The 24242-nt window shown below is 42.6% G+C and overlaps 1 protein-coding gene across 4 annotated transcripts in view; it reads left to right on the forward strand.

The window, feature by feature from the left end:
- SEPHS1 (selenophosphate synthetase 1) overlaps nucleotides 1–24242 on the forward strand; it is a 74836-nt gene that overhangs the window by 30375 nt on the left and 20219 nt on the right. For all 4 annotated transcript variants that reach the window (XM_075857397.1, XM_075857396.1, XM_075857400.1 and 1 more), the window contains exons 2-4: nucleotides 6910–7173; nucleotides 19212–19315; nucleotides 21286–21393. In XM_075857397.1, coding sequence (XP_075713512.1) covers nucleotides 6981–7173; nucleotides 19212–19315; nucleotides 21286–21393 — 405 coding nt within the window. In that variant the 5' untranslated portion in view covers nucleotides 6910–6980. The remainder of the gene's footprint in view (nucleotides 1–6909; nucleotides 7174–19211; nucleotides 19316–21285; nucleotides 21394–24242) is intronic.

The following is a 24242-nucleotide window of genomic DNA, read 5'->3' on the forward strand; positions in this document are numbered from 1 at the left end:
GTCATCTGTTGCGGGTTTTCCACATTTGAATGGGGATGCAAAACTCGCAACAGAAAGCTAAGTGTTGCCACGTTTGCGGTGTAATCGCAGCAATTGCACTGCAAAAATTGTAACTCCGGGAAAATAAAAATAAAACCATACTTAAAGAGGCTCTGTCACCAGATTGTGCAACCCCTATCTGCTATTGCAGCAGATAGGCGCTGCAATGTAGATTACAGTAACGTTTTTATTTTTAAAAAACGAGCATTTTTGGCCAAGTTATGACCATTTTCGTATTTATGCAAATGAGGCTTGCAAAAGTACAAGTGGGCGTGTATTATGTGCGTACATCGGGGCGTGTTTACTACTTTTACTAGCTGGGCTTTCTGAAGAGAAGTATCATCCACTTCTCTTCAGAACGCCCAGCTTCCGGCAGTGCAGATCTGTGACGTCACTCACAGGTCCTGCATCGTGTCGGCACCAGAGGCTACAGATGATTCTGCAGCAGCATCGGCGTTTGCAGGTAAGTCGATGTAGCTACTTACCTGCAAACGCTGATGCTGCTGCAGAATCAACTGTAGCCTCTGGTGCCGACACGATGCAGGACCTGTGAGTGACGTCACAGATCTGCACTGCCGGAAGCTGGGCGTTCTGAAGAGAAGTGGATGATACTTCTCTTCAGAAAGCCCAGCTAGTAAAAGTAGTAAACACGCCCCGATGTACGCACATAATACACGCCCACTTGTACTTTTGCAAGCCTCATTTGCATAAATACGAAAATGGTCATAACTTGGCCAAAAATGCTCGTTTTTAAAAAAAATAAAAACGTTACTGTAATCTACATTGCAGCGCCTATCTGCTGCAATAGCAGATAGGGGTTGCACAATCTGGTGACCGAGCCTCTTTAACAAGAACGCTCTTCTTCCTACGTTTCATCCCATGTGACTGCTACAGCCAATCACAGGCTGCAGCGTCACATAGCCTGCAAAGTCATCGTAGGAGGCTGGACTACACGCAGAGAAGATGGAGGTGGTAAGCATGAGCGCTTATTTTCCGCAGGGGAAATTCCGTTCGACAAGGTGCTGCCGGTTTCAGGTCAGATACGTGCAGATTTTACGCAGTGTATCTGACCTGTGGGAATGCGGCCTAATAGTGCGTCTTTACATTTTGATGCGGAAATAGATGCGTTTTTAATACTAGTCCGATACAATTTGCAAGAGGAAAGGCAACATAAATTGACCTGATGCAGATTTTAAAGTAGGCACCGCAGGTCAATTTTTGGTGCAAATTTTTTTTTGCAACATGTAGATGAGATTTCTTGAATTCTCACTTACTTTGCTAATACTGTATTACATTGTGGATTTGCTGCACGAAAATAAGCGCGACAAATCTGCACATGATACGCATCGTGCATTTGGCTTTAAGTTGAGTTTACACTAACAAGTACTGAGCACCAATGTAAGTAGTCAGTCAGTGCTCGTTGAAAAGGCCCTCTTACACGGACCAATGGAAACTGTGGGGACCAACAATTGTTAATAGGATCGTTTGTGTCCATTCAGTTAGCATATTGTCTTCAGCACATCCCCTTCTTAGGCTAACACATCTGCGCTGGGAGCTCCGTTCGGAACCTCCATCGCAGATTCCCGCCAAAAATTCCAGACCCTTATAGTGCAGCATGTGACGCTATTTTGTCTAGAAAAGCGAAGGACACAATGGCGGAACCCTTTAAAGTCAGTACGGTGACAGTGGGTAGATCCAGCTGTTATCGATCACATTCAAGTAAATGACTTACGGTAGATGTGATCGATAACAGGTGGATCCACGCAGGACCCGCTGTCACCCAAGCCATTAGTTCCGCTGACCTGACTGATTCGGGTTTGAGCACAAGATACAGCTTCTCTGTATACAGGATACAAAGCAGCTGTATCTTAAAAAGTAATACATTTTCTTAATAAAAAAAAAGTTAAACGTTGTCTAAAAACCTCTAATAAGTTGTTTTATTAAAAAAAAGAAAAAATATTCTCCAAGGTTTACATAGCCTTTTAACCCTTTATTGACCAGCCTATTTTAAACCTTAATGACCAAGGTATTTTTTAAGTTTTTCCATCTTCGCATTCCAAGAGCTCTAACTTTTTTTTATTATTGTGTCAACATAGCTGTATAAGGGCTTGTTTTTTGCAGGACAAGTGTGTTTTTTAATAGCACCATTTTTGGGTAATTTATTGATTAACTTTTTGGGGGGGGTGGTAATAGAAAAAAACGCAATTTCGCTACACTTTTTTGCGTCCTAAATGTACTATTTACCTATAATCGCTATTATAATACACTGCAATACTTCTGTATTGCAGTGTATTAGTGCCTGTCTGTGTAAAATGGACAGGCATCTGCTAGGCCATGCCTCTGGCATTAATTAGGGCAGACCTCTGGGTTTTATTAGGCCCCACGGCTGCCATAGAAGACACCAACACCCTGCGATCACACACAGGGTGCTGGTGGGATGAGAGAGGGAGCTCCCTCCCTCTCTCCAAAACCACTTTGATGCGGCGCTTGCTGTTGAGCGCCGCATCTGAAGGGTTAAGCGAGACTGATCGATCCGGATATCGATCTCGCCCATTAGAGCAGGGCTGCTCCCAGGCCTCAGCTACCAAAGGTAGCTGAGAGCAGGGAGATTTAATGGCTCCCTGCTCTATTTATTCCGATGCGCCGCCATAAACAGGCTATTGCATTGGAATAAAGCCTGTTAGTGGCCGCCGTAAAAACGCCATGGAGCGGTCACGAACGGGTTAAACTGAGAGATGTTCAACGATGCTGACTGATGATTTTATAGACTGCATAAAGATGCGATCAGCCGACAAACAAGTGTTTTCTCATTTGTCAGCTAATTGCTGACCTGTTTACACGGGCCAGTTATCGATAATTGTTTGTGCGAACTGCCGTTGGCCATCGTTGGCCCATGTAAATGGGCATTTACTGTTCTACTCACACCCTAGTGTATCCATTGAGATTCCACAAGGTAAAGAAGATAAATTGCCACACTACGTTCATACATCCATTTGCCGAATCCTAAAAGCCTTAGGATATGTCCACACTTAGCGTAAATACTGTGAATTTTCCGCAACATATATAATTGTGGAAAATCCGCAGCGTAATACAGTTGCAGCAGAGTGGGTGAAATTTGAAAGTCTCATTTACACGCTGCGTAAAAAATCAGCCGAAAAAACTTTCATAAATTGACCTTCGGTGCGGTTGTTCAATTTGCAGCATGTTAATTTATGCTGCGGAATCCTTGGGTTTCCGTTGCAAGTTTTCCCCATTGGGGAGGTAATACCTGCAACAAATTGGCGGAAAAGCTGCAATTCAGCCGCAAAAAAACGTGAAGCCGCAATAATGATACTTTTTCAGATCTCTATGCTCCTGCGTCCAGTCTAACCTCCGGGGAGGGTGTTTCATCCCAGGTGACTGCTGCAGTAGGCTGGGCTGCAGGACATCAGGGGCCGAAAAACTGCACCACAATTTGCTTTGGTTTTTCAGACGGAATTCCCTGCGGGAACCTGTGTGGATACGCTATGTACTTTTGAAAATTCTGCTATCCTTCCTTGTTCTAGATCAGGGGTCTCAAACTCGGCCGGGTAAGTGGGCCGCTTATAGAAAAAATGGGAAGTTGACGGGCCGCATTACTTTCAAATTTGATACAATACAAAATTATTGTTAATCAATTAGTTATTTGAACTACTACAACACTACATTACTATAATAATAGCGCTAGGTTTAAAATTTGAGATATTTCTCCACGTGCTTATTTCAACAATCCAGCTTTCCAGTTTAAGTGTCGCTAAATGCAGTCCGGCGGCTCAGTTAGCACACATGTCAAGATTGGGCAGCCCCTTTTTAGATAGTGCCGCAGTGCCCTCTGTGGATGCTGCCGCAGTGCCCTCTGTGGATGCTGCCGCAGTGCCCTCTGTGGATGCTGCCGCAGTGCCCTCTGTGGATGCTGCCGCAGTGCCCTCTGTGGATGCTGCCGCAGTGCCCTCTGTGGATAATGCAACACACCCGTAGATAAGGCCACAGTGCCCTCTGTAGATAAGGCCACAGTGCCCTCTGTAGATAAGGCCACAGTGCCCTCTGTAGATAAGGCCACAGTGCCCTCTGTAGATAAGGCCACAGTGCCCTCTGTAGATAAGGCCACAGTGCCCGCTGTAGATAAGGCCACAGTGCCCTCTGTAGATAATGCAACACACCCCTAGATAATGCCAGTGTCCTCTTCAGATACTGTCACAGTGTCCTCTGTAGAGGCTGCCACAGTGCCCTCTGTAGAGGCTGCCACAGTGCCCTCTGTAGAGGCTGCCCCAGTGCCCTCTGTAGAGGCTGCCCCAGTGCCCTCTGTAGAGGCTGCCCCAGTGCCCTCTGTAGAGGCTGCCCCAGTGATGTCAGGGGCTTGCCCAGAGCTGGAGTCCCAGGCAGAGCGCTAGTAGGCTCTTCCTGGGACTCCAGCTATGCTCCTGACATCACTGGGACTCCTGCTCTTGGGAAGCCCCTGACATCATTGTCGATGTATGGACAGCGATGTCAGAGGCTTCCCCAGAGTCCCGGAGCAGAGACGATAATACCGCTCCGACCCTGACACACTGTCCATATATGGGCAGCGATGTCAGGGAATGCCAGAGTCCAGGAGCAGAGCCGACACCAGCGCTCTGCTCTGGGCAAGACCCTGACACACTGTCCATATATGGGCAGCGATGTCAGGGAATTCCACAGCGTCCCGGAGCAGAGCCGACACCAGCGCTCTCCTCGGGACTCCGGCTCTGGGGAAGCCCCAGACATCGCTGTTCATATGTGGCCAGCGATGTCAGGGAATTCCAGAGTCTCGGAGTAGAGCCGATACTAGCGGCTCTGTGTCCCGCGGGCCGCAGATGACAGCCCCAGGGGCCGCATGCGGGCCGCGTGCTTGAGACCCCTGTTCTAGATCTAGTCCTTATATATATTTATGAAAATGCTTCTGGATGGAGATATGAGGTAAAGCATGGGAGAGTAGATGTTTTTCTGAATATCCTGTCAGAAACTCCATTGAGGGAAGACTACAGTCAGCCTCTCGCCAGCCTGAAATGGAGGCTTAAATGGAACCCATGGACTGTGACTTTAGGTTTAGTCAGGGATTCTATGTTTAGGCTTCAACTGGCAAAGATTCAGTTCGCTGCCCTCGCCTTGTATCTAAATACACTGTCCTAGACAAAGTGGCTTGTTGGTGCCTCCCTAACAACTGGACTGCAAATGCTGGTGGCACATGTCAATACGCACCACCATTGATGGAGCTGGACCTTTACAAGAGCATAGAGATCTGACTGTCACCCACACCTGGCTATGTCTTAAAACACGGCTAGTGATTTGCTAATAAGTCTGAAGGATCTAATAATTAAGGACCTAAATTTCATATTTGTCCTTGCATACAGCAAACATTTGGATCTAAAGCGTTTAGTTCCTGACAGTATGCTGTAATTATGGCCCAGTGGTGTGGTGTGCCCTTGTGGGCATATTAAAGGTATCGTTACTTTCGTGGTTTCTCTTGTTCTCTCGTCTTATAAAGATCAGTGCATCACTGGTTTGATTTGCAGTACACAAGCTTCTTACCACCTGGGCTTTCCCTTCTGGGAAGTCCATGGGAATGAAACCTCAAATTTGTCACAAACACTATTTATGGCTTACCCTGTTGAAAATGTGGACCAGAATCTTTTCATTCTTGACTTTGGTGCTGGATCACGCTGCTGGACGACTGCATTTTTAGGTTTTGATGTCACAATGGAAAATCCCTTTAAATTGCAGAGGACACTGCTTGGTGTGCTTCAACTCTTCTCTCCGTAATCACGTTGATGTCTTTTATTCTTTCATCCATATTTGTTTTGTTTTTTTAGTTAAAAATGTAGAGATTGTGGCCTGTTTGGTAAGGTTTCATTTCGGAATAAGCTGAAGGAGCCTTTTATAATGGGCATTTACCATCAAAGAGAGTGCTTGTTGTTTGGGGATCTGAGTTGCCCTGGCTAGTTGAAAGTCCATAGGTGTGCTAGATGGTTGGAGGGCCATTTGGTTTCCTGCAATGTATGCTAATAAGTCAGACCAAGCCCTCTAAGCCACTTAGATGTCCCCAGAGGTCTCATGCAAAGGTAACTTCTGCCTATCTAGACTCCTTCAGAAATGATCAAATCAGCAGGGAGTGCTTGGCCAGAGATACAGCAAGTGAATGCATAAGGTCTCATCCAGTTTCCCTAAAATTCCTTGAATGTAGTTACTGGTGGACCTGGAATACCAAGCACATTTTATAAAGCTATTTGGTACAAATTAATTTTCTTCCAGTGTGAGAATAATCTAATCCTTAGGCCTCATGCACACTTCCATCACCGTTTTCACGTTAGTTTCTCACGGATCCATGTGTCCGTTATGGTTTCCGTGTGTGCTCCGTGTCCGTTCCGTGTTTCCGTTTCAAACGGACGTTGGGTTTCTGTTTGGCTTCCGTGTTTCCGTTAAAAAAAACGGAAGGTATTGAACTTGTCACATGTCCCAGTCTGTGAACTTTGGCACGCCCTGCCATTGCTAGGGCAATGGATCCGTTAAAAACAGACAGCACACGGAAGCCTTCCGTGTGCCGTCCGTTTTTTTGACGGACCCATTGACTTCTATGGGCCCCATGGTCACGGAATCACTAACCAAAGTAGGACATGCTCTACTTTTGACGGAACTGAACAACAGATCCGTCAAAATAACGGAAGTGTGCATGGGCCCATTGAATGAATGGTTCAGGGTCTTATCCGGGACAAAAACGGATAGCACCCTGAAGGAAAAAACTGAAGTGGGCATAAGTGTTTGATTTTTTTTATATTTAACTCCAGCTATTTACAATAGTTTTACATGAAACTGTTTCTTCTGAATTTCTCTGCCTAGGTTAATCCACAAAGGAGCCAACAGAATTGTTCACTAAACAACACAAACTGGGATTAATCTGTCTGTAAAACATGTCTGTCCGGGAGTCCTTCAATCCAGAGAGTTATGAACTTGACAAAAACTTCCGCTTGACTCGCTTTGCAGAACTTAAAGGCACCGGTTGTAAAGTCCCTCAAGATGTCTTACAAAAACTGCTGGAGTCTTTGCAGGAGAATCACTTCCAAGAAGATGAGCAGTTTCTTGGAGCAGTTATGCCAAGGTTGGGTAAGTGCTGATAATGTGTCCTTCTTTTTTTTTTTTCCTTTTTTTTTTTTTGTTATCTCTATAAAAATATTAAGACTTAATTACTTTTAGTCATTTTTATATTTATTGCTCCAAGTAGGGCTGGGCGATTTTGCTAAAAAATAAAAGTTTTCTGTTGGTTGAATTTTCTTTTTTTTTCCCATGTATTTAACAGTAATACCAAGAGATAATTTAATAAATGATTTTCTTTATATAAGTAACTTTTTAACATGTATTGCTATAATTGTACATAACTTCACAACTTTTAACCTCTGCAAATACTTTCTTTATCAGAAATACAATTGGAAAAATGTCTATAATTGATTACAACTTTGGTGTTTCCCGGTAGGAAACAGGTTAACAGAATCTATAATCAATGATGCGCTGCGTGCACTAACATCCCTCTCTGCCCTGTCACCACCTCAGCCGGTCTCCGACACTGCAGGCGAGAGCAGTGTAAATTGCAGCAGGGCCAGGCAGATAGTGCCGAGGAGGGCAGTCTGGGGCGAGATTACATTATAGTGTCTGAAGTCTGAGCAGGACCCTGTGCAGTACCGGCCCCACCATGAGGTGTTAAATAAATGACATTAAGGCTGGATTCACACGACTGCGATTGGACCTTGAAAAATGGTCTGTGTGTCCGCTCCCGCCCCCCCTTGTAGACCGCACCTCCACATGTAGATCACTTCCCCACTTGTAGATCGCACCCGCCCCCTTGTAGATCTCACTTCCACCATAGCTGCCACTAGAAGCCGAATCCCGGCTAGAGGTTTGCGACAATCTGACCAGGAATTCAGTAGAAGCTTCAGTGGCGCGATCTACAAAAAGGAGGGGTAGGGTGTGCTGCGATCCGCAAGGGGGGGGTGGTGCTGCGATCCGCAAGGGGGGGGTAGTATCTACTGGGCGGTGTGGCTATATATCAGGAGTCCCTGCTTCCCCATGGTACTGCTGTTCCGTACTGTATCATTTTGTTCAGTACAGAACAACAGTTCCATGGGGAAGCGGGGACAGAACGGGGTGCAGCTTGTCAGACGGGCAGACCAGGCAGGTGACTAGGCGGAGCGTGGCAGTGCTTTCTCCTGCAGGACGGCGCCACTAAAGAAACTATTCTGTTAAAAAAAAACAGAATAGTCAGAGGCCTTGAGGGCAAATTAATTTTATTTGATTAATTGCCCAGCCCTACCTCCACGCATTATCTAGAAATTGACTTTAAAATTGAAGTATGACTGTGGTGAACCTGATATCCTACCTCCCCCATTTGGGTTCAGGAAGCTGTGATATGAAGAGTTTGCTGAAGTTGTCACACTGTATGGTGGATTTAGCAGTCTCTGTGTTGCAGAAGTGACATGGAGGGATCACAGTGGTCACCATCAATTTTCTTTCTCAGGCTAATAAAATTTGTGCTGTGTAGTATCATGGGATCAAAACTATGTTCATTTTAATGTCTCCAGCAGGTACAAATAAATCAGCTCTGCTGTGTGAGGACCCCACTAAACAACTCTTCGATTTATTTATAATTATAAAGTAAGGGCAGCATAATGGAGATGACGGGTTCCCCGTAATTTGAAATTTTGAGAGCGAATACACTAGTTTGGTAAAAAATAGCAGTAGGAGTGAGTGTGATTCTGAAGGGTTAAATGCAAATTGTTATGTATACGAAGTAGAACACAAAGTGCTTACTATGTTGGCTGTGTTAGACTTTTTATCCTTGATCCTGTTCTGTCCCACATGGCCAACAATACTGTATGGGTCCTCTTACACGGCCCGACATAGGCCGTGTAAACGAGCGCCGATCAACGAGAGTTTGATTGGCCCTCGTTTTCTCCTTCCACAAAGAGCTATGATCAGTAATGTATGGGGACGAGCAATCCTTACTACGATCGTTCGTCCTCATACATTTCCATCATGTCGTCAGCACATCTCCCGGTTTACACCGGGAGATGTACTGCCGACGACGATAATATTTATTGTAGAATAAACTATACAATCAACCGATGAATGAGCATTTGCTCGTTCATCAGCTGATCGTTGCCCTGTTTACACAGGGCAATGATCAGGAATAAGCGTTCTAATGAACACTCGTTTGCCTCATAATTGGCCCGTGTAGAAGGGCCTTATCTGTCCCAAAGGCACACATTTTGTCTCCCCCCGTCATTGCAGTGCTAGTGAATATAAAGTAGTAAGTTTAACTTCGGCTTCGTTCACGCTAGGGCTCTGTTCCGTCTGAGCGTTCCGTCAGAACGGAGCACTGACAGACACATACGGAATCCATGGGTTTCCGTTAACATCACCATTGATTTCAATAGTGACGGATCCGGTGCCAATGGTTTCCGTTTGCCTCAGTTGTGCACCGGAAACCATTGACACCAGATTCGTCACCATTGAAATCAATATTGATGGAAACCTATGGTTTCCGTTTGCGTCTGTCAGGGCTCCATTCCGACGGAAAGCTCAGACGGAACGTTGGAACGGAGCCCTAGCGCAGATGTGAACAAAGCCTAAAGGGGGTTTTACACAGGGCGATTATCTGGCAGAGGAGCGTTCATATAGCGCTCATTGCCGATAATTGCTCTGTGTAAACGGGAACGATCAGCAGATGAACGAGCAAACGCTCGATCATCTGCTAATCGTATTGTTTTATATTATCGTTGTCGGCAGCACATCTCCCGCACTGCCGACATGATGATAATGTATGGGGACGAGCGATCGGAGTAACGACGGCTCGTCCCCATCCATAGCTCAGTATGACCGGTGCAAACGAGCGCCGATCAACGATGTCCCGTTGATCGGCGCTCGCTGCATCGGCCGCTTATCGGCTGGTGTAAAAGGGCCTTAAGCCAACTCTCGGTATTTGCCAAGTAGGTAGATTACTGTCAGAAATCTTCCTCTTTGTTCTATCTGCAATGAAGACCAGGCAAAATAAACCCCAAGATAAGCTGTTCCTCAGCTAAAGATAGTCTACTGTCTCCTCTTTCAGATTTCTTCAAGACTGTTTCAGGAGCTCGCATAAAGTTTCGCAGACTGACAATTCTGATGTTTTAGGGTATGTGCACACGACCTCATTTCAGGCGTAATGGAGGCGTATTACGCCTCTAATTACGCATGAAAAGACGGCTCCAATATGTCTGCAAACATCTTCCCATTGCTTGCAATGGGTCTTACGATGTTCTGTGCAGACGAGCTGTGATTTTACACGTCGCTGTCAAAATACGGCTCGTCAAAAGAAGTGCAGGACGCTTCTTGGGACGTTTTTGGAGCCGTTTTCTCATAGACTATTGAAAACAGCTCCAAAAACGGCCGTAAAAACGCGAGTTGCTCAAAAAACATCTGAAAATCAGGCGCTATTTTCCCTTGAAAACAGCTCCGTATTTTAAGACGTATTTTGTTAATCATGTGAACATACCCTTATTCTACAGCCTCAAACCCCTTAATGACCAGGCCAATTTTCGTTTTTTTTTTTAGTATTTTCCTCACCACCTTCTAAAAGCCATAACATTTTTATTTTTCAGTTGACATAGACGTATGAGGGCTTCTTGTTTTTTGCGGGACGAGTTGTTTGTAGTTTTTTTATGGTACTATAATCATATACTGGGAAACTGAAAATAAATCCTTTGTTGGGTGAAATGGGCAAAAAACAGTGAATCCGCCATTGTTCTTTTTGGGTTTGGTTTTTACAGCATTCATTGTGCAGTAAAAACTACATGTTTATTTTACGGGATGATGTTATTACAGCCATACAAAATTTAATATAGTTTTTTTTTGTTTTTTTATGTTTCACCATTTTTACAAAGGAAAAAAAACCATACTATTTCTTAAAGAAATATATAATTTTTTTTGTCACCATATTCTGAGAGCCATTGCTTTTTAATATTTCCATTGATTTAGCGGTATGAGGACTTATTTTTTGCGGGGTGAGCTGCAGTTTTTATTGGTACCTGGGGTATATGTGACTTTTGATCACTTTTTATTCAATTTTTGTGGGGAGCTAAAGTGACCAAAGCACTTTTTTTTTACAGCGTTCACCATGTGGGTTAAATAAGGTTATACCGTAATAGCTCTGACAATTCTTTTTAAAAAAGGTGTGGTGTTTGTTTTTTTTAAAATTTATGTCCCCCTAGGGGGCTTGACCCAGCCACTGTTGGATCGCTTACACTATATACTGCAATACTAATGTATTTCAGTATATCGTGATTTTGACAGGCTTCTAGCAGGGCTTCTGGTAGGGATTAATAGGAGCACAATGATGGCCGACCTGGAGGCCTTCATTAGGCTCCAGGGCTGCCATGACAACCATCGGCACCTCATGATCACCTCACGGGGGGCTGATGGGCCGTCCTCCTTTTTCGAACGGCTTAGATGCTATGGTCGCTATTGACCAAGGCATCTAAGTAATATGGTATTCTGCCCATTGTAATGAGGTGTCGGCTGTGTTATACAGCCGACACATCCTGAGTATGGAGCCAGTGGGCACGCTCCGTACTTTCCCTTAACGCCTGTCGTGTACATGTACGTGACATTGCATTAAGGGGTTAAGTTCCTGTTCTGTTAAATAACAGAGGAATTGCAATTGAAGAACCATTCCTATGTAATTATTCTTGATGTGCACATCTGAAGGAGGAATTTTACTCTATCATCTTGTTCTTTTTGCCAGGCTTTCTTTAAACCATCATCTTCTCCTTTTGAAATGCAATCCCACTTCAAAGGAAAAATAGACTTGATATCAGCATATACTAAGTGAAGTAAATGCAAAGAGAAATTGTACCTTCTTATGAAAGTTAGTGTTTGCATCTGTTTTCTTAATGTTTGTTTCATCATAGGTCTCCTAAAATTGGAGTGTTCCCTTTTTTGTCATCATTACCGGATTCTTTTTGGCTTTTTGTGCTGAAAATTCTTAGGACTAGATTTCAGGATGATCATTGACTCGCTGCTCAGAATACGGTGTAGTATTAGCTGTCATAGAAACTGATACAGCAGACAGTGGGAAGGGCCATAAGGCCTCATGCACACTTCCGTTGGCCGTCGTATGACCACTAATGACGGATCCATGAAACACGGACCGCACACGGATGACTTCCGTGTGCAGTCCATTGTTTCATGGACCAAATGAATGAAAAGGCCGAGACTGTTCCGTCAAAAAATGGACAGGAGTAGGACCTGTCCTATTCTTGGCGGAACGGCCGCACGGTTCCGTTAAAACAACGGAGGTGTGCATGGCCCAATTGAAAGTAATGTGTCATGGTGCTATCAGTTAAAAAAATAACTGAGGTGGGCATGAGAGCAAGTTCTCGTGGAGCGCAATTTACTGTGCGTTTTACGCAATAAATTACAATAAAATGCAGTGCGGTCCAATGCTCTATTCTTCTGCAGAAAGGTAACCGAGTTCACCCTTGCCATTTCCAAGGGTCAAATTTGCATGAGTATGGTGCGAATTTGCTGCAAATTTCTCCCCTGCAAATTCACCTTGTGTGAACCTATCTTAGGCTACATGCACACGTCTTAGAATTTGGTGAAGAAAAATCTGCATGAAAACCGCAGGTAATTCCACTGGTGATGCGTTTTTAGGTTCGGTTTTTATTCTCAAGTGGAAACGCAAGATAAATTTACATGCTGTGGATTTTAAAATACGTACCGTAGGTCAATTTACATGCAGAAAAATTCTGCAATGTATAGATGAGATTACTTGAAATCTTATTTATTTTGCTAGTACCGTATTACGTTGCAGTTTTGCCACCGTAAAATATGAGTGGCAAATCCATATGTGATACGCATCGTGTGCATTTGGCCTTGGTGCGCACTAAACATTTGGAAAACGTTTTAATATATTACTCCTATGCTGACTTCCCAGTGCTTCAGGTCACGGGCTCCAAACCTGCTGTGATCTCATGACACACTTGTTTTGTTTTCAAAGAGCCAACGAGCCTTGTGCATAAAAAAATCTTAAAAAAAAAAATGTAAATCAAGAACAACCAATGAGGTTACTTGTTACACTCACAAATCTACCCTGGGGAAATGAATGCTGACATATGATTGGTTGCTACACATAACAGTGACCCTTTAGAAAAGTTTTTATGGCCTTTTCTATTTTACTTCCATTGTGGTAAGTTTTATATTGCTTCTGTAAATCCTAATAAGACCGGTAAAGGACAAAGATGCATTTTTAACATTAAAGACAGATTTTGGTCTAAAATCTGAATATACAATGGTTTGGTTGACTGCCTCCATCTTTCTGGTAATGGTTGAGGATATGTTTTTGTTTTAGCTTGCCTTGTTTATCTTTGCCAGCAGAAATTGGGACCATCTGCCCGTGCAGGAACTTTGTTGGCCAGACCTTTTACTGAGGTATTTGCACAGTGATGCAAACAAAGTAAAGATTACCTGTAAAACAGTCTTGAAAAGAAACAGGATATGTGTGGCTTCATGCCAAGAGGTTAAAGCAGTCTGATGGGGATTAGAGAATTTGTTCATCCGTGTACAACATGTACAAGAGCCCAGAATCTAAAGCATACTTAAAGACGTTCTCCAGCTAAATGTATTTTTATACTGATATTGTTCTACAACAGAGATGGAGAAATGTGTATTTATATTCCTGCCAAACTCCTTGCCCCTTTTCTGCCCTCCGTTTAGTGCCAAATCTGTCTTTACCTGAAGACCAGCATAATCTGGAAAAAAAACGGACCAAATCAGGGCATAGTGCCTGAAAACCCCTCATTATGGTTCGGTTCCCACTATGTTTGGTGTGTACGTATCGGACATATGCAACTGTAATTAGCCATTTTAATTACAGAAGTCTGCAATTAACTTTTTGAGGTATGCCATTTTTAAGTGTAGTCGGCTGCAATACATTTATTTTTATTTTTTTAACGGTGTGTTGACAAATAACTGCCAGGGACATACCAAAAGGTCACCAATTGGTATATATCCAGTCCATAGAAGTCTGAAGTATACATCGGGAGATTTTCTTGGCGTACACCCAGTGGCGTAGCCATAGGGGTCGCAAATGTGACATGGCCCCGAGGCCAGGGGGCCACTGCCCCCCACACAATGTCTATTAAAAGTTACTATGGTAACTGGGGCCTATGTGATAAACTACATGGGCCCCGGTTACTATAGTAACAGTATACTTACCCTCCTCATTCCCAAGCGCAGTCCAACAACCAAACGTGTAAAAAAGCAAAACACAAACACACAAGAAAAAAAATTGACACACAAAAAAAGCAAAGCGGTTATTATACTTACATTTCCTGGGTCCAGCGCTGGGTCCTATGTCTGAGCCGACCATATGTGATAAAGTCTGCTGAGCCACTGTATCTAATCCTATCCATAGCTATAGGGTCTTAGTGCTATGGATATGCTGTCTCCCCTGATGTTATAAGACCTAAGTGACGCACCTTGCTCCTAGTGCTGCATCGTTGGGTTACTTAGGAGACCCAGCGATGTAGCTGAAAGCTGCGGGCCGTCGGCCATGAGAAGTTGGGGGGGGGGGGGAGCCCAAGAAGGACTTCTGTACCGGGGCCCATGAGCTTTTAGCTACGCCCCTGCGTACACCCCTGACATGGTGTGAGCATAGTCCAAGCAAGTGCTTGTTAGACTGTTTCTTTATCCACCAGTCTCAAATGACTAATCTGTTAAGGTCCTTTTACGCATAGTGAATGTAATGGTGATAACATCAACTACATGGTGGTGGGAATCTGGTATCGCCAAGAGTGGTGTAAAAAATCTGTAATGTGCAAATAGTTCTTCCATCTTAAAGAGGCTCTGTCACCAGATTATCAAATCTCTATCTCCTATTGAATGTGATGGGCGCTGCAATGTAGATAACAACAAAGTTGTTTTTTGTTTTTTTTTTGAAAAACGATAATTTTTGCCCAAGTTATGAGCAATTTTATATTTATGCAAATGAGCTTTTCAATGGACAACTGGGTGTGTATTGTGTTTTTACCAACTGGGCGTGTATTGTGTTTTTACCAACTGGGCGTTGTGAATAGAAGTGTATGACGCTGACAAATCAGCATCATACACTTCTCATCGTTCCCACCCAGCTTCTTTCACTGCAGACACACAGCGTGACGTCACCCACAGGTCCTTCAACCTTGTCGTCGGACAAAGAATATACATCGGCTCCAGGCGTCCAAAAGGTTAATATGCTCGTCTCTAGGGAGTTTACTATGCTTACCTGCACATACCCTGCACTGTACTCTGACGCCTGGAGCTGATGTGTCTTCTCTCTTCCGACGCCAAGGTTGAAGGACCTGTGGGTGACGTCATCATTCCCAGCCAGCTTCTTTCACTGCAGACACAGCGTGACGTCACCCACAGGTCCTTCAACCTTGGCGTCGGAAGAGAGAAGACACATCCGCTCCAGGCGTCAGAGGGTACAGTTGAATTTTCAGCAGCATTACCATGTGCAGGTAAGCATAGCAAACTCCCTAGAGACGAGCATATTAACCTTTTGGACGCCTGGAGCCGATGTATCTTCTTTGTCCGACGACAAGGTTGAAGGACCTGTGGGTGACGTCACGCTGTGTGTCTGCAGTGAAAGAACCTGGGTGGGAACGATGAGAAGTGCATGACGCTGATTAATCAGCGTCATACACTTCTATTCACAACGCCCAGTTGGTAAAAGCACAATACACGCCCAGTTGGTAAAACGAGAAAACACGCCCAGTTGTCCATTGAAAAGCTCATTTGCATAAATATAAAATTGCTCATAACTTGGGCAAAAATGATCATTTAAAAAAAAAACGTTACTGTTCTCTACATTGCAGCGCCGATCACATTGAATAGGAGATAGGGATTTGATAATCTGGTGACAGAGCCTCTTTAAAGCTGGCTTGGTATTGTTCTGATGCCAAAGAAGGGGAAACCAGCAGTTACGTCACATCATTCCTCATCTTTAGCTGAATTAAAGGGAATCTGCCACCAGGGAAAACCTCTTTTTAAAGAAATCTGATTCTATAGTATAGTCCTTACTAAAAGAGCTCCCTGAACCTTGGTTTTAGGCGCTAGTTCAGCCCCTTAACACCGCCTATCTTAAATATTCAGTGCTAGGAGCCTGTTCTTAACACCCAGCGCCATACATTTGCGGTGTAGTTATCGCAGATGCACAATTTTTTACAGCTGTCAAACCCCCCCCCCCCCCCCCCCCCCCCCCCCCCCCCGAGAAAATGTTTTAACCATTGTGTTGAAGTGATTGTGACATCACAAGGGAGGGGGGCCCTTTGTCCCCTGACTGTCAGACCCGGTGATAGCGATTCCCGTGGCTGATAGTAACAAAAGGGCCAAGGGCATACCTGAGGCTAAAGGCTGCCTGTGCAATCTACATGCACAGGAAGTAATGTATTGGAATACATATATATTTTGAAAGTGTGTGTCAACTTATGGGACAAAAAAAATTCAATAAGAGTTTAATAAAGTACTTCAAAAAGAAAAAAAAAAAGAAAAATACATGAAAATAAAGAATAAACATGCTTGATAAACTAATAAATACCCTTTATTAAAAATAAACATAAAAAAAAGGACCTTGTATCCCCTATAATAAAAAAAAAGAAATAACTTTCTCTTTTTTTGCTTCCTTTTGTCCCCCTTGGGGCTGCTAATCTGTGCTAAAGGGTGTGGGGAGAGGGGACCCTGAACAGAATGAGTTTTTTTCTTTCCCCCTCTGACAGCTGACAATATTGTCCATTCTTAGGGTATGTTCACACGCTTAGCAAAAAAAGTCTGAAAATCATGAGCTGTTTTCAAGGGAAAACAGCTCCTGATTTCCAGACGTTTTTTTTAGCTAACTTGCGTTCTTTACGGCCGTTTTTGGAACTGTTTTTCTATAGAGTCCATGAAAACCAGCTCAAGAAGTGACATGCAGTTTTTTTACGCTGCCGTTTTTTAAAACGGCTGCATAAGAAAACGACCTGTTAGAACAGAACCCAGTTTTTCCCATTGGAAATCAATGGCCAGATGTATGGAGGCGTTCTGCTTCCGATTTTTTTTTTTCTGCCTTTTATGGCCCGAAAAGTGGCCGAAAATAAGCCATGTGAGCATACCCTAACTTTCCCTGCAGGTAACATGGGATCCAGAGTAGTCAAGATATAGGCTCTGTTCACATGTAGCAGATTTGCAGCGGAATACATTAGCAGCAAAGTGGGTGTGATTTCAACAAATCTCATCTTTACGATGAGGAATTTTTTCCCATTTGACTTTAATGGGGAGGTTTTAAAATCTGCAACTAAATCTTCGTTTCGCAGATTTTGCTTATATGGATCCAACATAAAAATATCGAGGCATTATTATTGCTACTCGTGCTGGTTATTTTGTACTGTATATGTTTTTGTCATTTCAAAGTAAAATTCAATAAAGCATTGGGGAAAAAACCTTCACATGTATTCACACAGCTATGCCATTATCTTTCACATTAATTGCCCACTAGTGTAATACAAATTGTAATATATCATGGTTTATTCTAAAATCTCCCTTCTCCCACTGTATTTTTTTCCAATGCTGGATATCTCATGTGAGCTAATGGAATAGATCGATAGCCTAGAGTCTAGACAGTTTGATCGTGTCTGTTGTATATTGAGTTTTCCTACTTTTTTTTTTTTAATTAATAATTTTTTTACACACAGGATAAGACCAGTTAACTTTCATGCCACTTACCTTTAAAGGTACCTGGTGGAAACTTTGTAAACAATTTAAAAGGACACTCTAGACTCTAGGTGCACGTTCAGAATTGCTTCGATATATTAGTTGTCATATTTGTATAAGTTATTGTAGATTGACGGATTACATGGTTTAGAAGGGAGCTCATCATACAGGCAAATGGCTTTTGGTAGCAGCTGAAGTAGGTTAATATGGTGAATGAACCGCTACATTTCAAATTTGCTACTTTTCTATATTTGGTAGTAGACAATAAATTATGTTTGATTTGCTTTACGTCAGAATACTTGTTGCTTTCTTTGGTGCCCCGATGAAAATCTTCATAAAATGCCAAGTAGTTATTGGTAAGAAGAGTTAAACTATGCTGCCACACCATAAAGCCAAGAAAATAGGGGTTTTCAAATGAATCTTCTCAGTCTACAGCCTTTTAGATCCTTTTATCCAATGTATATATATGCATACAATTGTATTGTGAAACAAATCTTTATAGCGTATACAGGAGGCTCGGACAAATCTAGGAGCCAAAAGTAAGGAGCAAACAACACCACTCTGTAGGGCCAGGTGAACACAACCTGGTTGACGAGCGATCGCTATGAGTATGAGTGTAAAGGTCCTAGTACACCGTCCGATATGGGCCGTGAAAATGAGTGCCGATCAACGAGGCAGCTCGTTGATCGGCACTCGTTTGCTCCTTTCACGTGGAGCAATGATCAGTAATGTATGGGGACGAGCGATCGTTACTACAATCTTTCTTCATCATACATTTCCATCATGTCTGCAGCACAACATGCTGACAACTATAATATTTTCTGCTGCATAAACGATACGATGAGCCAATGAACAAGCGTTTTCTCGTTCATCGGCTAATCGTAGCTCTGTTTACGCAGGGCAATGATCGGGAACAAGTGTTCATATGAACGCTTGTTTGCCTGATTATTGGCCTGTGTAAAAGGACCCCAACTCCCCTCTATTGGGAACAATTGTGTTCTTCTCAGCAGATCCCCAGTTCTGTAGTTTCAGAAAGCCCTCCCCCATTTCCTCTGAAGTCACAGGAGAAGTGATATTGGGTTATCCTTGTACTAGTGGTCACAGTAGAAAAATATTAAGTGTACAGTGGGTTGTGGCCGTAAATGAAGTTGTCATTGTATTTGCACACTACATAATGGGACATTTACTTCACTTTTAAAATCCTTCCATAGGATTTCACTTTGATGGGGATGTGTACAGAAATTTTAGTCTAGCATATTGACAAATCTATTTCCTAAAAAAATATGTACTACAAAATCGTAAGCATATGTGAGAAGATGGTTGATAAAGACGCCAAGTTATTTGAAAAATAAATAAATGTTATATCTATCTTCTACTTTTTGTAGGTATTGGTATGGACACATGCGTCATCCCCTTAAGACATGGGGGCCTTTCTCTTGTTCAAACTACAGACTACATTTATCCTATTGTAGATGATCCTTATATGATGGTAGGTGTGTGTGTATTTCTGGATATTTATATTCATATTAATAGACTAGTTAAAGAAATAAAGTAAAATTCATAAAGCTGTGTTTGTAAGGAATGACCTCTGTAGGGACCAAATTGATAAAGATTATTTTACAGACGTTCATATTAGTAATAAAAATATACAGATGTGCTTGCTGATTGAATTGGTGAGAAATATGGGTGTGTGTATGTATATATATATATATATAATTATATACACAGTGAAGGAAATAAGTATTTGATCCCTTGCTGATTTTGTAAGTTTGACCACTGTCAAAGTCATGAACAGTCTAGAATTTTTAGGCTAGGTTAATTTTACCAGTGAGAGATAGATTATATAAAAAAAACAAAACAGAAAATCACATAGTCAAAATTATATATATTTATTTGCATTGTGCACAGAGAAATAAGTATTTGATCCCCTACCAACCATTAAGAGTTCAGCCTCCTCCAGACCAGTTACACGCTCCAAATCAACTTGGTGCCTGCATTAAAGACAGCTGTCTTAAATGGTCACCTGTATAAAAGACTCCTGTCCACAGACTCAATGAATCAGTCTGACTCTAACCTCTACAACATGGGCAAGACCAAAGAGCTTTCTAAGGATGTCAGGGACAAGATCATAGACCTGCAGAAGGCTGGAATGGGCTACAAAACCATAAGTAAGACGCTGGGTGAGAAGGAGACAACTGTTGGTGCAATAGTAAGAAAATGGAAGACATACAAAATGACTGTCAATCGACATCGATCTGGGGCTCCATGCAAAATCTCACCTCGTGGGGTATCCTTGATCCTGAGGAAGGTGAGAGCTCAGCCAAAAACTACACGGGGGGAACTTGTTAATGATCTCAAGGCAGCTGGAACCACAGTCACCAAGAAAACCATTGGTAACACATTACGCCGTAATGGATTAAAATCCTGCAGTGCCCGCAAGGTCACCCTGCTCAAGAAGGCACATGTACAGGCCCGTCTGAAGTTTGCAAATGAACATCTGGATGATTCGGAGAGTGATTGGGAGAAGGTGCTGTGGTCAGATGAGACTCAAATTTAGCTCTTTGGCATTAACTCAACTCGCCGTGTTTGGAGGAAGAGAAATGCTGCCTATGACCCAAAGAACACCGTCCCCACTGTCAAGCATGGAGGTCGAAACATTAATTTTTGGGGGTGTTTCTCTTCTAAGGGCACAGGACTACTTCACCGCATCAATGGGAGAATGGATGGAGCCATGTACCGTCAAATCCTGAGTGACAACCTCCTTCCCTCCACCAGGACATTAAAAATGGCTCGTGACTGGGTCTTCCAGCACGACAATGACCCGAAACATACAGCCAAGGCAACAAAGGAGTGGCTCAAAAAGAAGCACATTAAGGTCATGGAGTGGCCTAGCCAGTCTCCAGACCTTAATCCCATCGAAAACTTATGGAGAGAGCTGAAGATCTGAGTTGCCAAGCGACAGCCTCGAGATCTTAATGATTAACAGATGATCTGCAAAGAGGAGTGGGCCAAAATTCCATCTAACATGTGTGCAAACCTCATCATCAACTACAAAAAACGTCTGACTGCTGTGCTTGCCAACAAGGGTTTTGCCACCAAGTATTAAGTCTTGTTTGCCAAAGGGATCAAATACTTATTTCTCTGTGCACAATGCAAATAAATATATATAATTTTGACTGATTTTCTGTTTTTTTTAATATAATCTATCTCTCACTAGTAAAATTAACCTAGCCTAAAAATTCTAGACTGTTCATGTCTTTGACAGTGGGCAAACTTACAAAATCAGCAAGGGATCAAATACTTATCTCGTTCACTGTATGTATGTATATATATATATATATATATATATATATATATATATATAATCTCCATATACAATTCAGATCTAAATGTGCCAAATAAATATGTACATAGAATAAAACTGGCTTTATTCATTTTATGTGCTTTTTTTTTTCTTAGGGTCGAATAGCCTGTGCAAATGTGTTGAGTGACCTATATGCAATGGGCGTAACTGAATGTGACAACATGTTGATGCTTCTCGGTGTCAGTAATAAACTGACTGATCGGGTATGTATTATAAAAATAAGACAAAAGCTAGTTACTTTTGTAATTGTTGGAAGCAAAATAAATGGGCAATATCAAAACGCCAAAGTTCTTTTAAAGGAGACCTACCTAATGAAATTAATACATGCCTTCTATCCCTATATACAGTTGCGTCTGATCGCTAGGGGTGTGAATGCTGGAAGCCCAGCAATCACAAGGACGCAAGTCCCCTGTGTAATTGGAGTGGATGGGCACATGCGTGATCACCTCTCCATTCACTGTCTATGGGACTGACGGAGATAGCCGAGTAAAGCTGACCGTTCCATAGACAGGGAATGGTGCGGTGGTCACTCATGTGCACCAACGCTTCATTCGTACTGGGTACTTGGGGACCTGCAGTTTCGTGATCGCGGGTAGTCCCAACGGCCAGACCGCTAGCAATCAGACATTTATCACCTATCGTGTTTTTTTTTGTTTTGTTTTTTTTAATGCGAAAACCCATTTCTAGCTTCAGGCTACACATCTGGCAGGTTCTGATGATGACATGATGCCTTCTAAGTTTCTGTCCAGTGCAGTGTTGCCGTGTGGATTCAAATCACCAAATACATCAATGTTCACACAAACATATTTGCCGCTGTTTACCCCAGTATGGGTGTTTGTTTGTTATTTGTAGGTATAAAACGAAAAATTCATTTTTCAGTAAAATTAGTATTCTATGTGTCTTTTTATAAGGCCTAGTTCACATTTTGGTGCTTTTGTTTCATGCATTGTTTGTTTATTTTTGTTTTAATTTCTTTTTAACCCGTTAGTGACCGGCCCATCGTGTTTTTACGTCGGTCACTAACGGGCCTTATTCCGATGCCATAGACTTTTTACGTCGCGGCATCGGAATAAGTAAACAGAGCAGGGAGCTGTCAGATCTCCCTGCTCTCAGCTGCCAGAGGCAGTTGAGGGCTGGGGGCGTCCCTGCTCTGCCGTGTGAGATCGATATAAGGATCGATCTCACCTGTTTAACCCCTCAGATGCGGTGCTCAATAGCGAGCACCGCATCTGAGTGGTTTTGGAGAGAGGGAGGGAGCTCCCTCTCATCCCACCGACACCCGGCGATACGATCGCCGAGTGTCTGTGTCTCTGATGGCAGCCGGGGGCCTAATAAAGGCCCCCAGGTCTGCCTGGAGTGAATGCCTGCTAGATCATGCCGGAGGCATGACCTAGCAGATGCCTGTCCGTTTTAAACGGACAGGCATAATACACTGCAATACAGAAGTATTGCAGTGTATTATAATAGCAATCGCATATTAAAGTCTCCTAGTGGGACTAGTAAAAAAGTTTAATAAAGTTAATTAAAAAAAAGTGGAAAAAAAAATGAAAACCCCACTTTTTCCCCTTACAAACTGCTTTAATCTTAAAAAACCTAAATAAAGTAAAAAAGTTACACATATTTGGTATTTCCGCATCCGTAACGACCCCGACTATAAAGCTATTACATTATTTAACCCGCACGGTGAATGCCGTAAAAAATTAAATAAAAAAAGATGGAAAAATTGCTGTGAATCCTGACTTAAAAAAAATGTGATTAAAAAGTGATCAAAAAGTCGCATCTACTCCAAAATGGTACCAAAAAAACTACAAGTCGTCCCGCAAAAAAAAAGCCCTCATACAACTGCATCGGCGAAAAAATAAAAACGTTACGGCTCTTCAAATATGGAGACACAAAAACAAATAATTTTGAAAAAAAAGCGTTTTTACTGTGTAAAAGTAGTAAAACATACAAAAACTATACAAATTTGGTATCGTTGCAATCGTAACAACCCGCTGAATAAAGTTATTGTGTTATTTATATCACATGGTAAACGGCATAGATTTAGGACGCAAAAAAAGAGTGGCGAAATTTCAGATTTTTTTCTATTCCCCCACCCCAAAAAAAAGTTAATTAAAGTTCATCAATAAATAATATGTACCTCAAAATGGTGCTATTAAAAAATACAACTTGTCCCGCAAAAAACAAGACCTTATACAGCCATGTCGACGCAAAAATAAAAAAGTTATAGCTCTTGGAATGCGACGATGGAAAAACTTAAAAAATAGCTTGGTCATTAACGTCTAAAATAGGCTGGTCATTAAGGGGTTAAGCCAAAAGCAGGAGTGGAGCCTAAAGGGAGAAGAACTTTAACCCGTTAGAGGATCTGTCACATACTAAGGACAGAATAAAGAAGTGACAGCACGTTGAAATCCCCGTCTATCACTTGTTAATGTTCCGTAGTTTAAGAAAATTTAGTACTGAGTGTATGTTCACACAGGACGGATACGCTGCGTAAAAGCACACCGCGTATCCGCCCTGTGTGGCGCAGGGAATTCTGGCCGAAAAACCGCACCAAATTGTCATGCAGTTTTCCGACCGGAATGTCTGCTGCGGAAAACTGCCCCTGAAAACAAAACAAAAAAGCTTCATACTTACGTAGCCATGATTATCCTGCAGGCCGGCCTCTAGGGATAATGTTTCATCCCATGTGACTGCTGCAGCTTGTGACTGAGTTGCGGTTTTTGCAGCGGAAAACATCTGCTATTTGTTGCAGGATTTACTTCCCCATTGAAATCAATGGGGAAATTCCGTAACAAATAAGCAGCGTTAACGCAAATACAAATGATTAAAAAAACGCATGTCAATTTCTGAGTGTTATTTTCCGCTCAGCATTTATGCAGCGTGTGGATGAGATTTGTTCAAATCTCATCCACTCTGCTGCTACTGTATTATGCTGCAGATTTTCCGCAACTAAATCCTGAATTCTGCAGTATTTACGTTGCGTGTGAACTGAACCTTGCACCTTTTGCACACGACCGAGATCGAGTCGTGAAAAACGGTCCGAGAGTCG

This window comes from Rhinoderma darwinii, chromosome 3, assembly GCF_050947455.1.
Source record: "Rhinoderma darwinii isolate aRhiDar2 chromosome 3, aRhiDar2.hap1, whole genome shotgun sequence".
NCBI classification, from domain to species: Eukaryota; Metazoa; Chordata; class Amphibia; order Anura; family Rhinodermatidae; genus Rhinoderma; species Rhinoderma darwinii.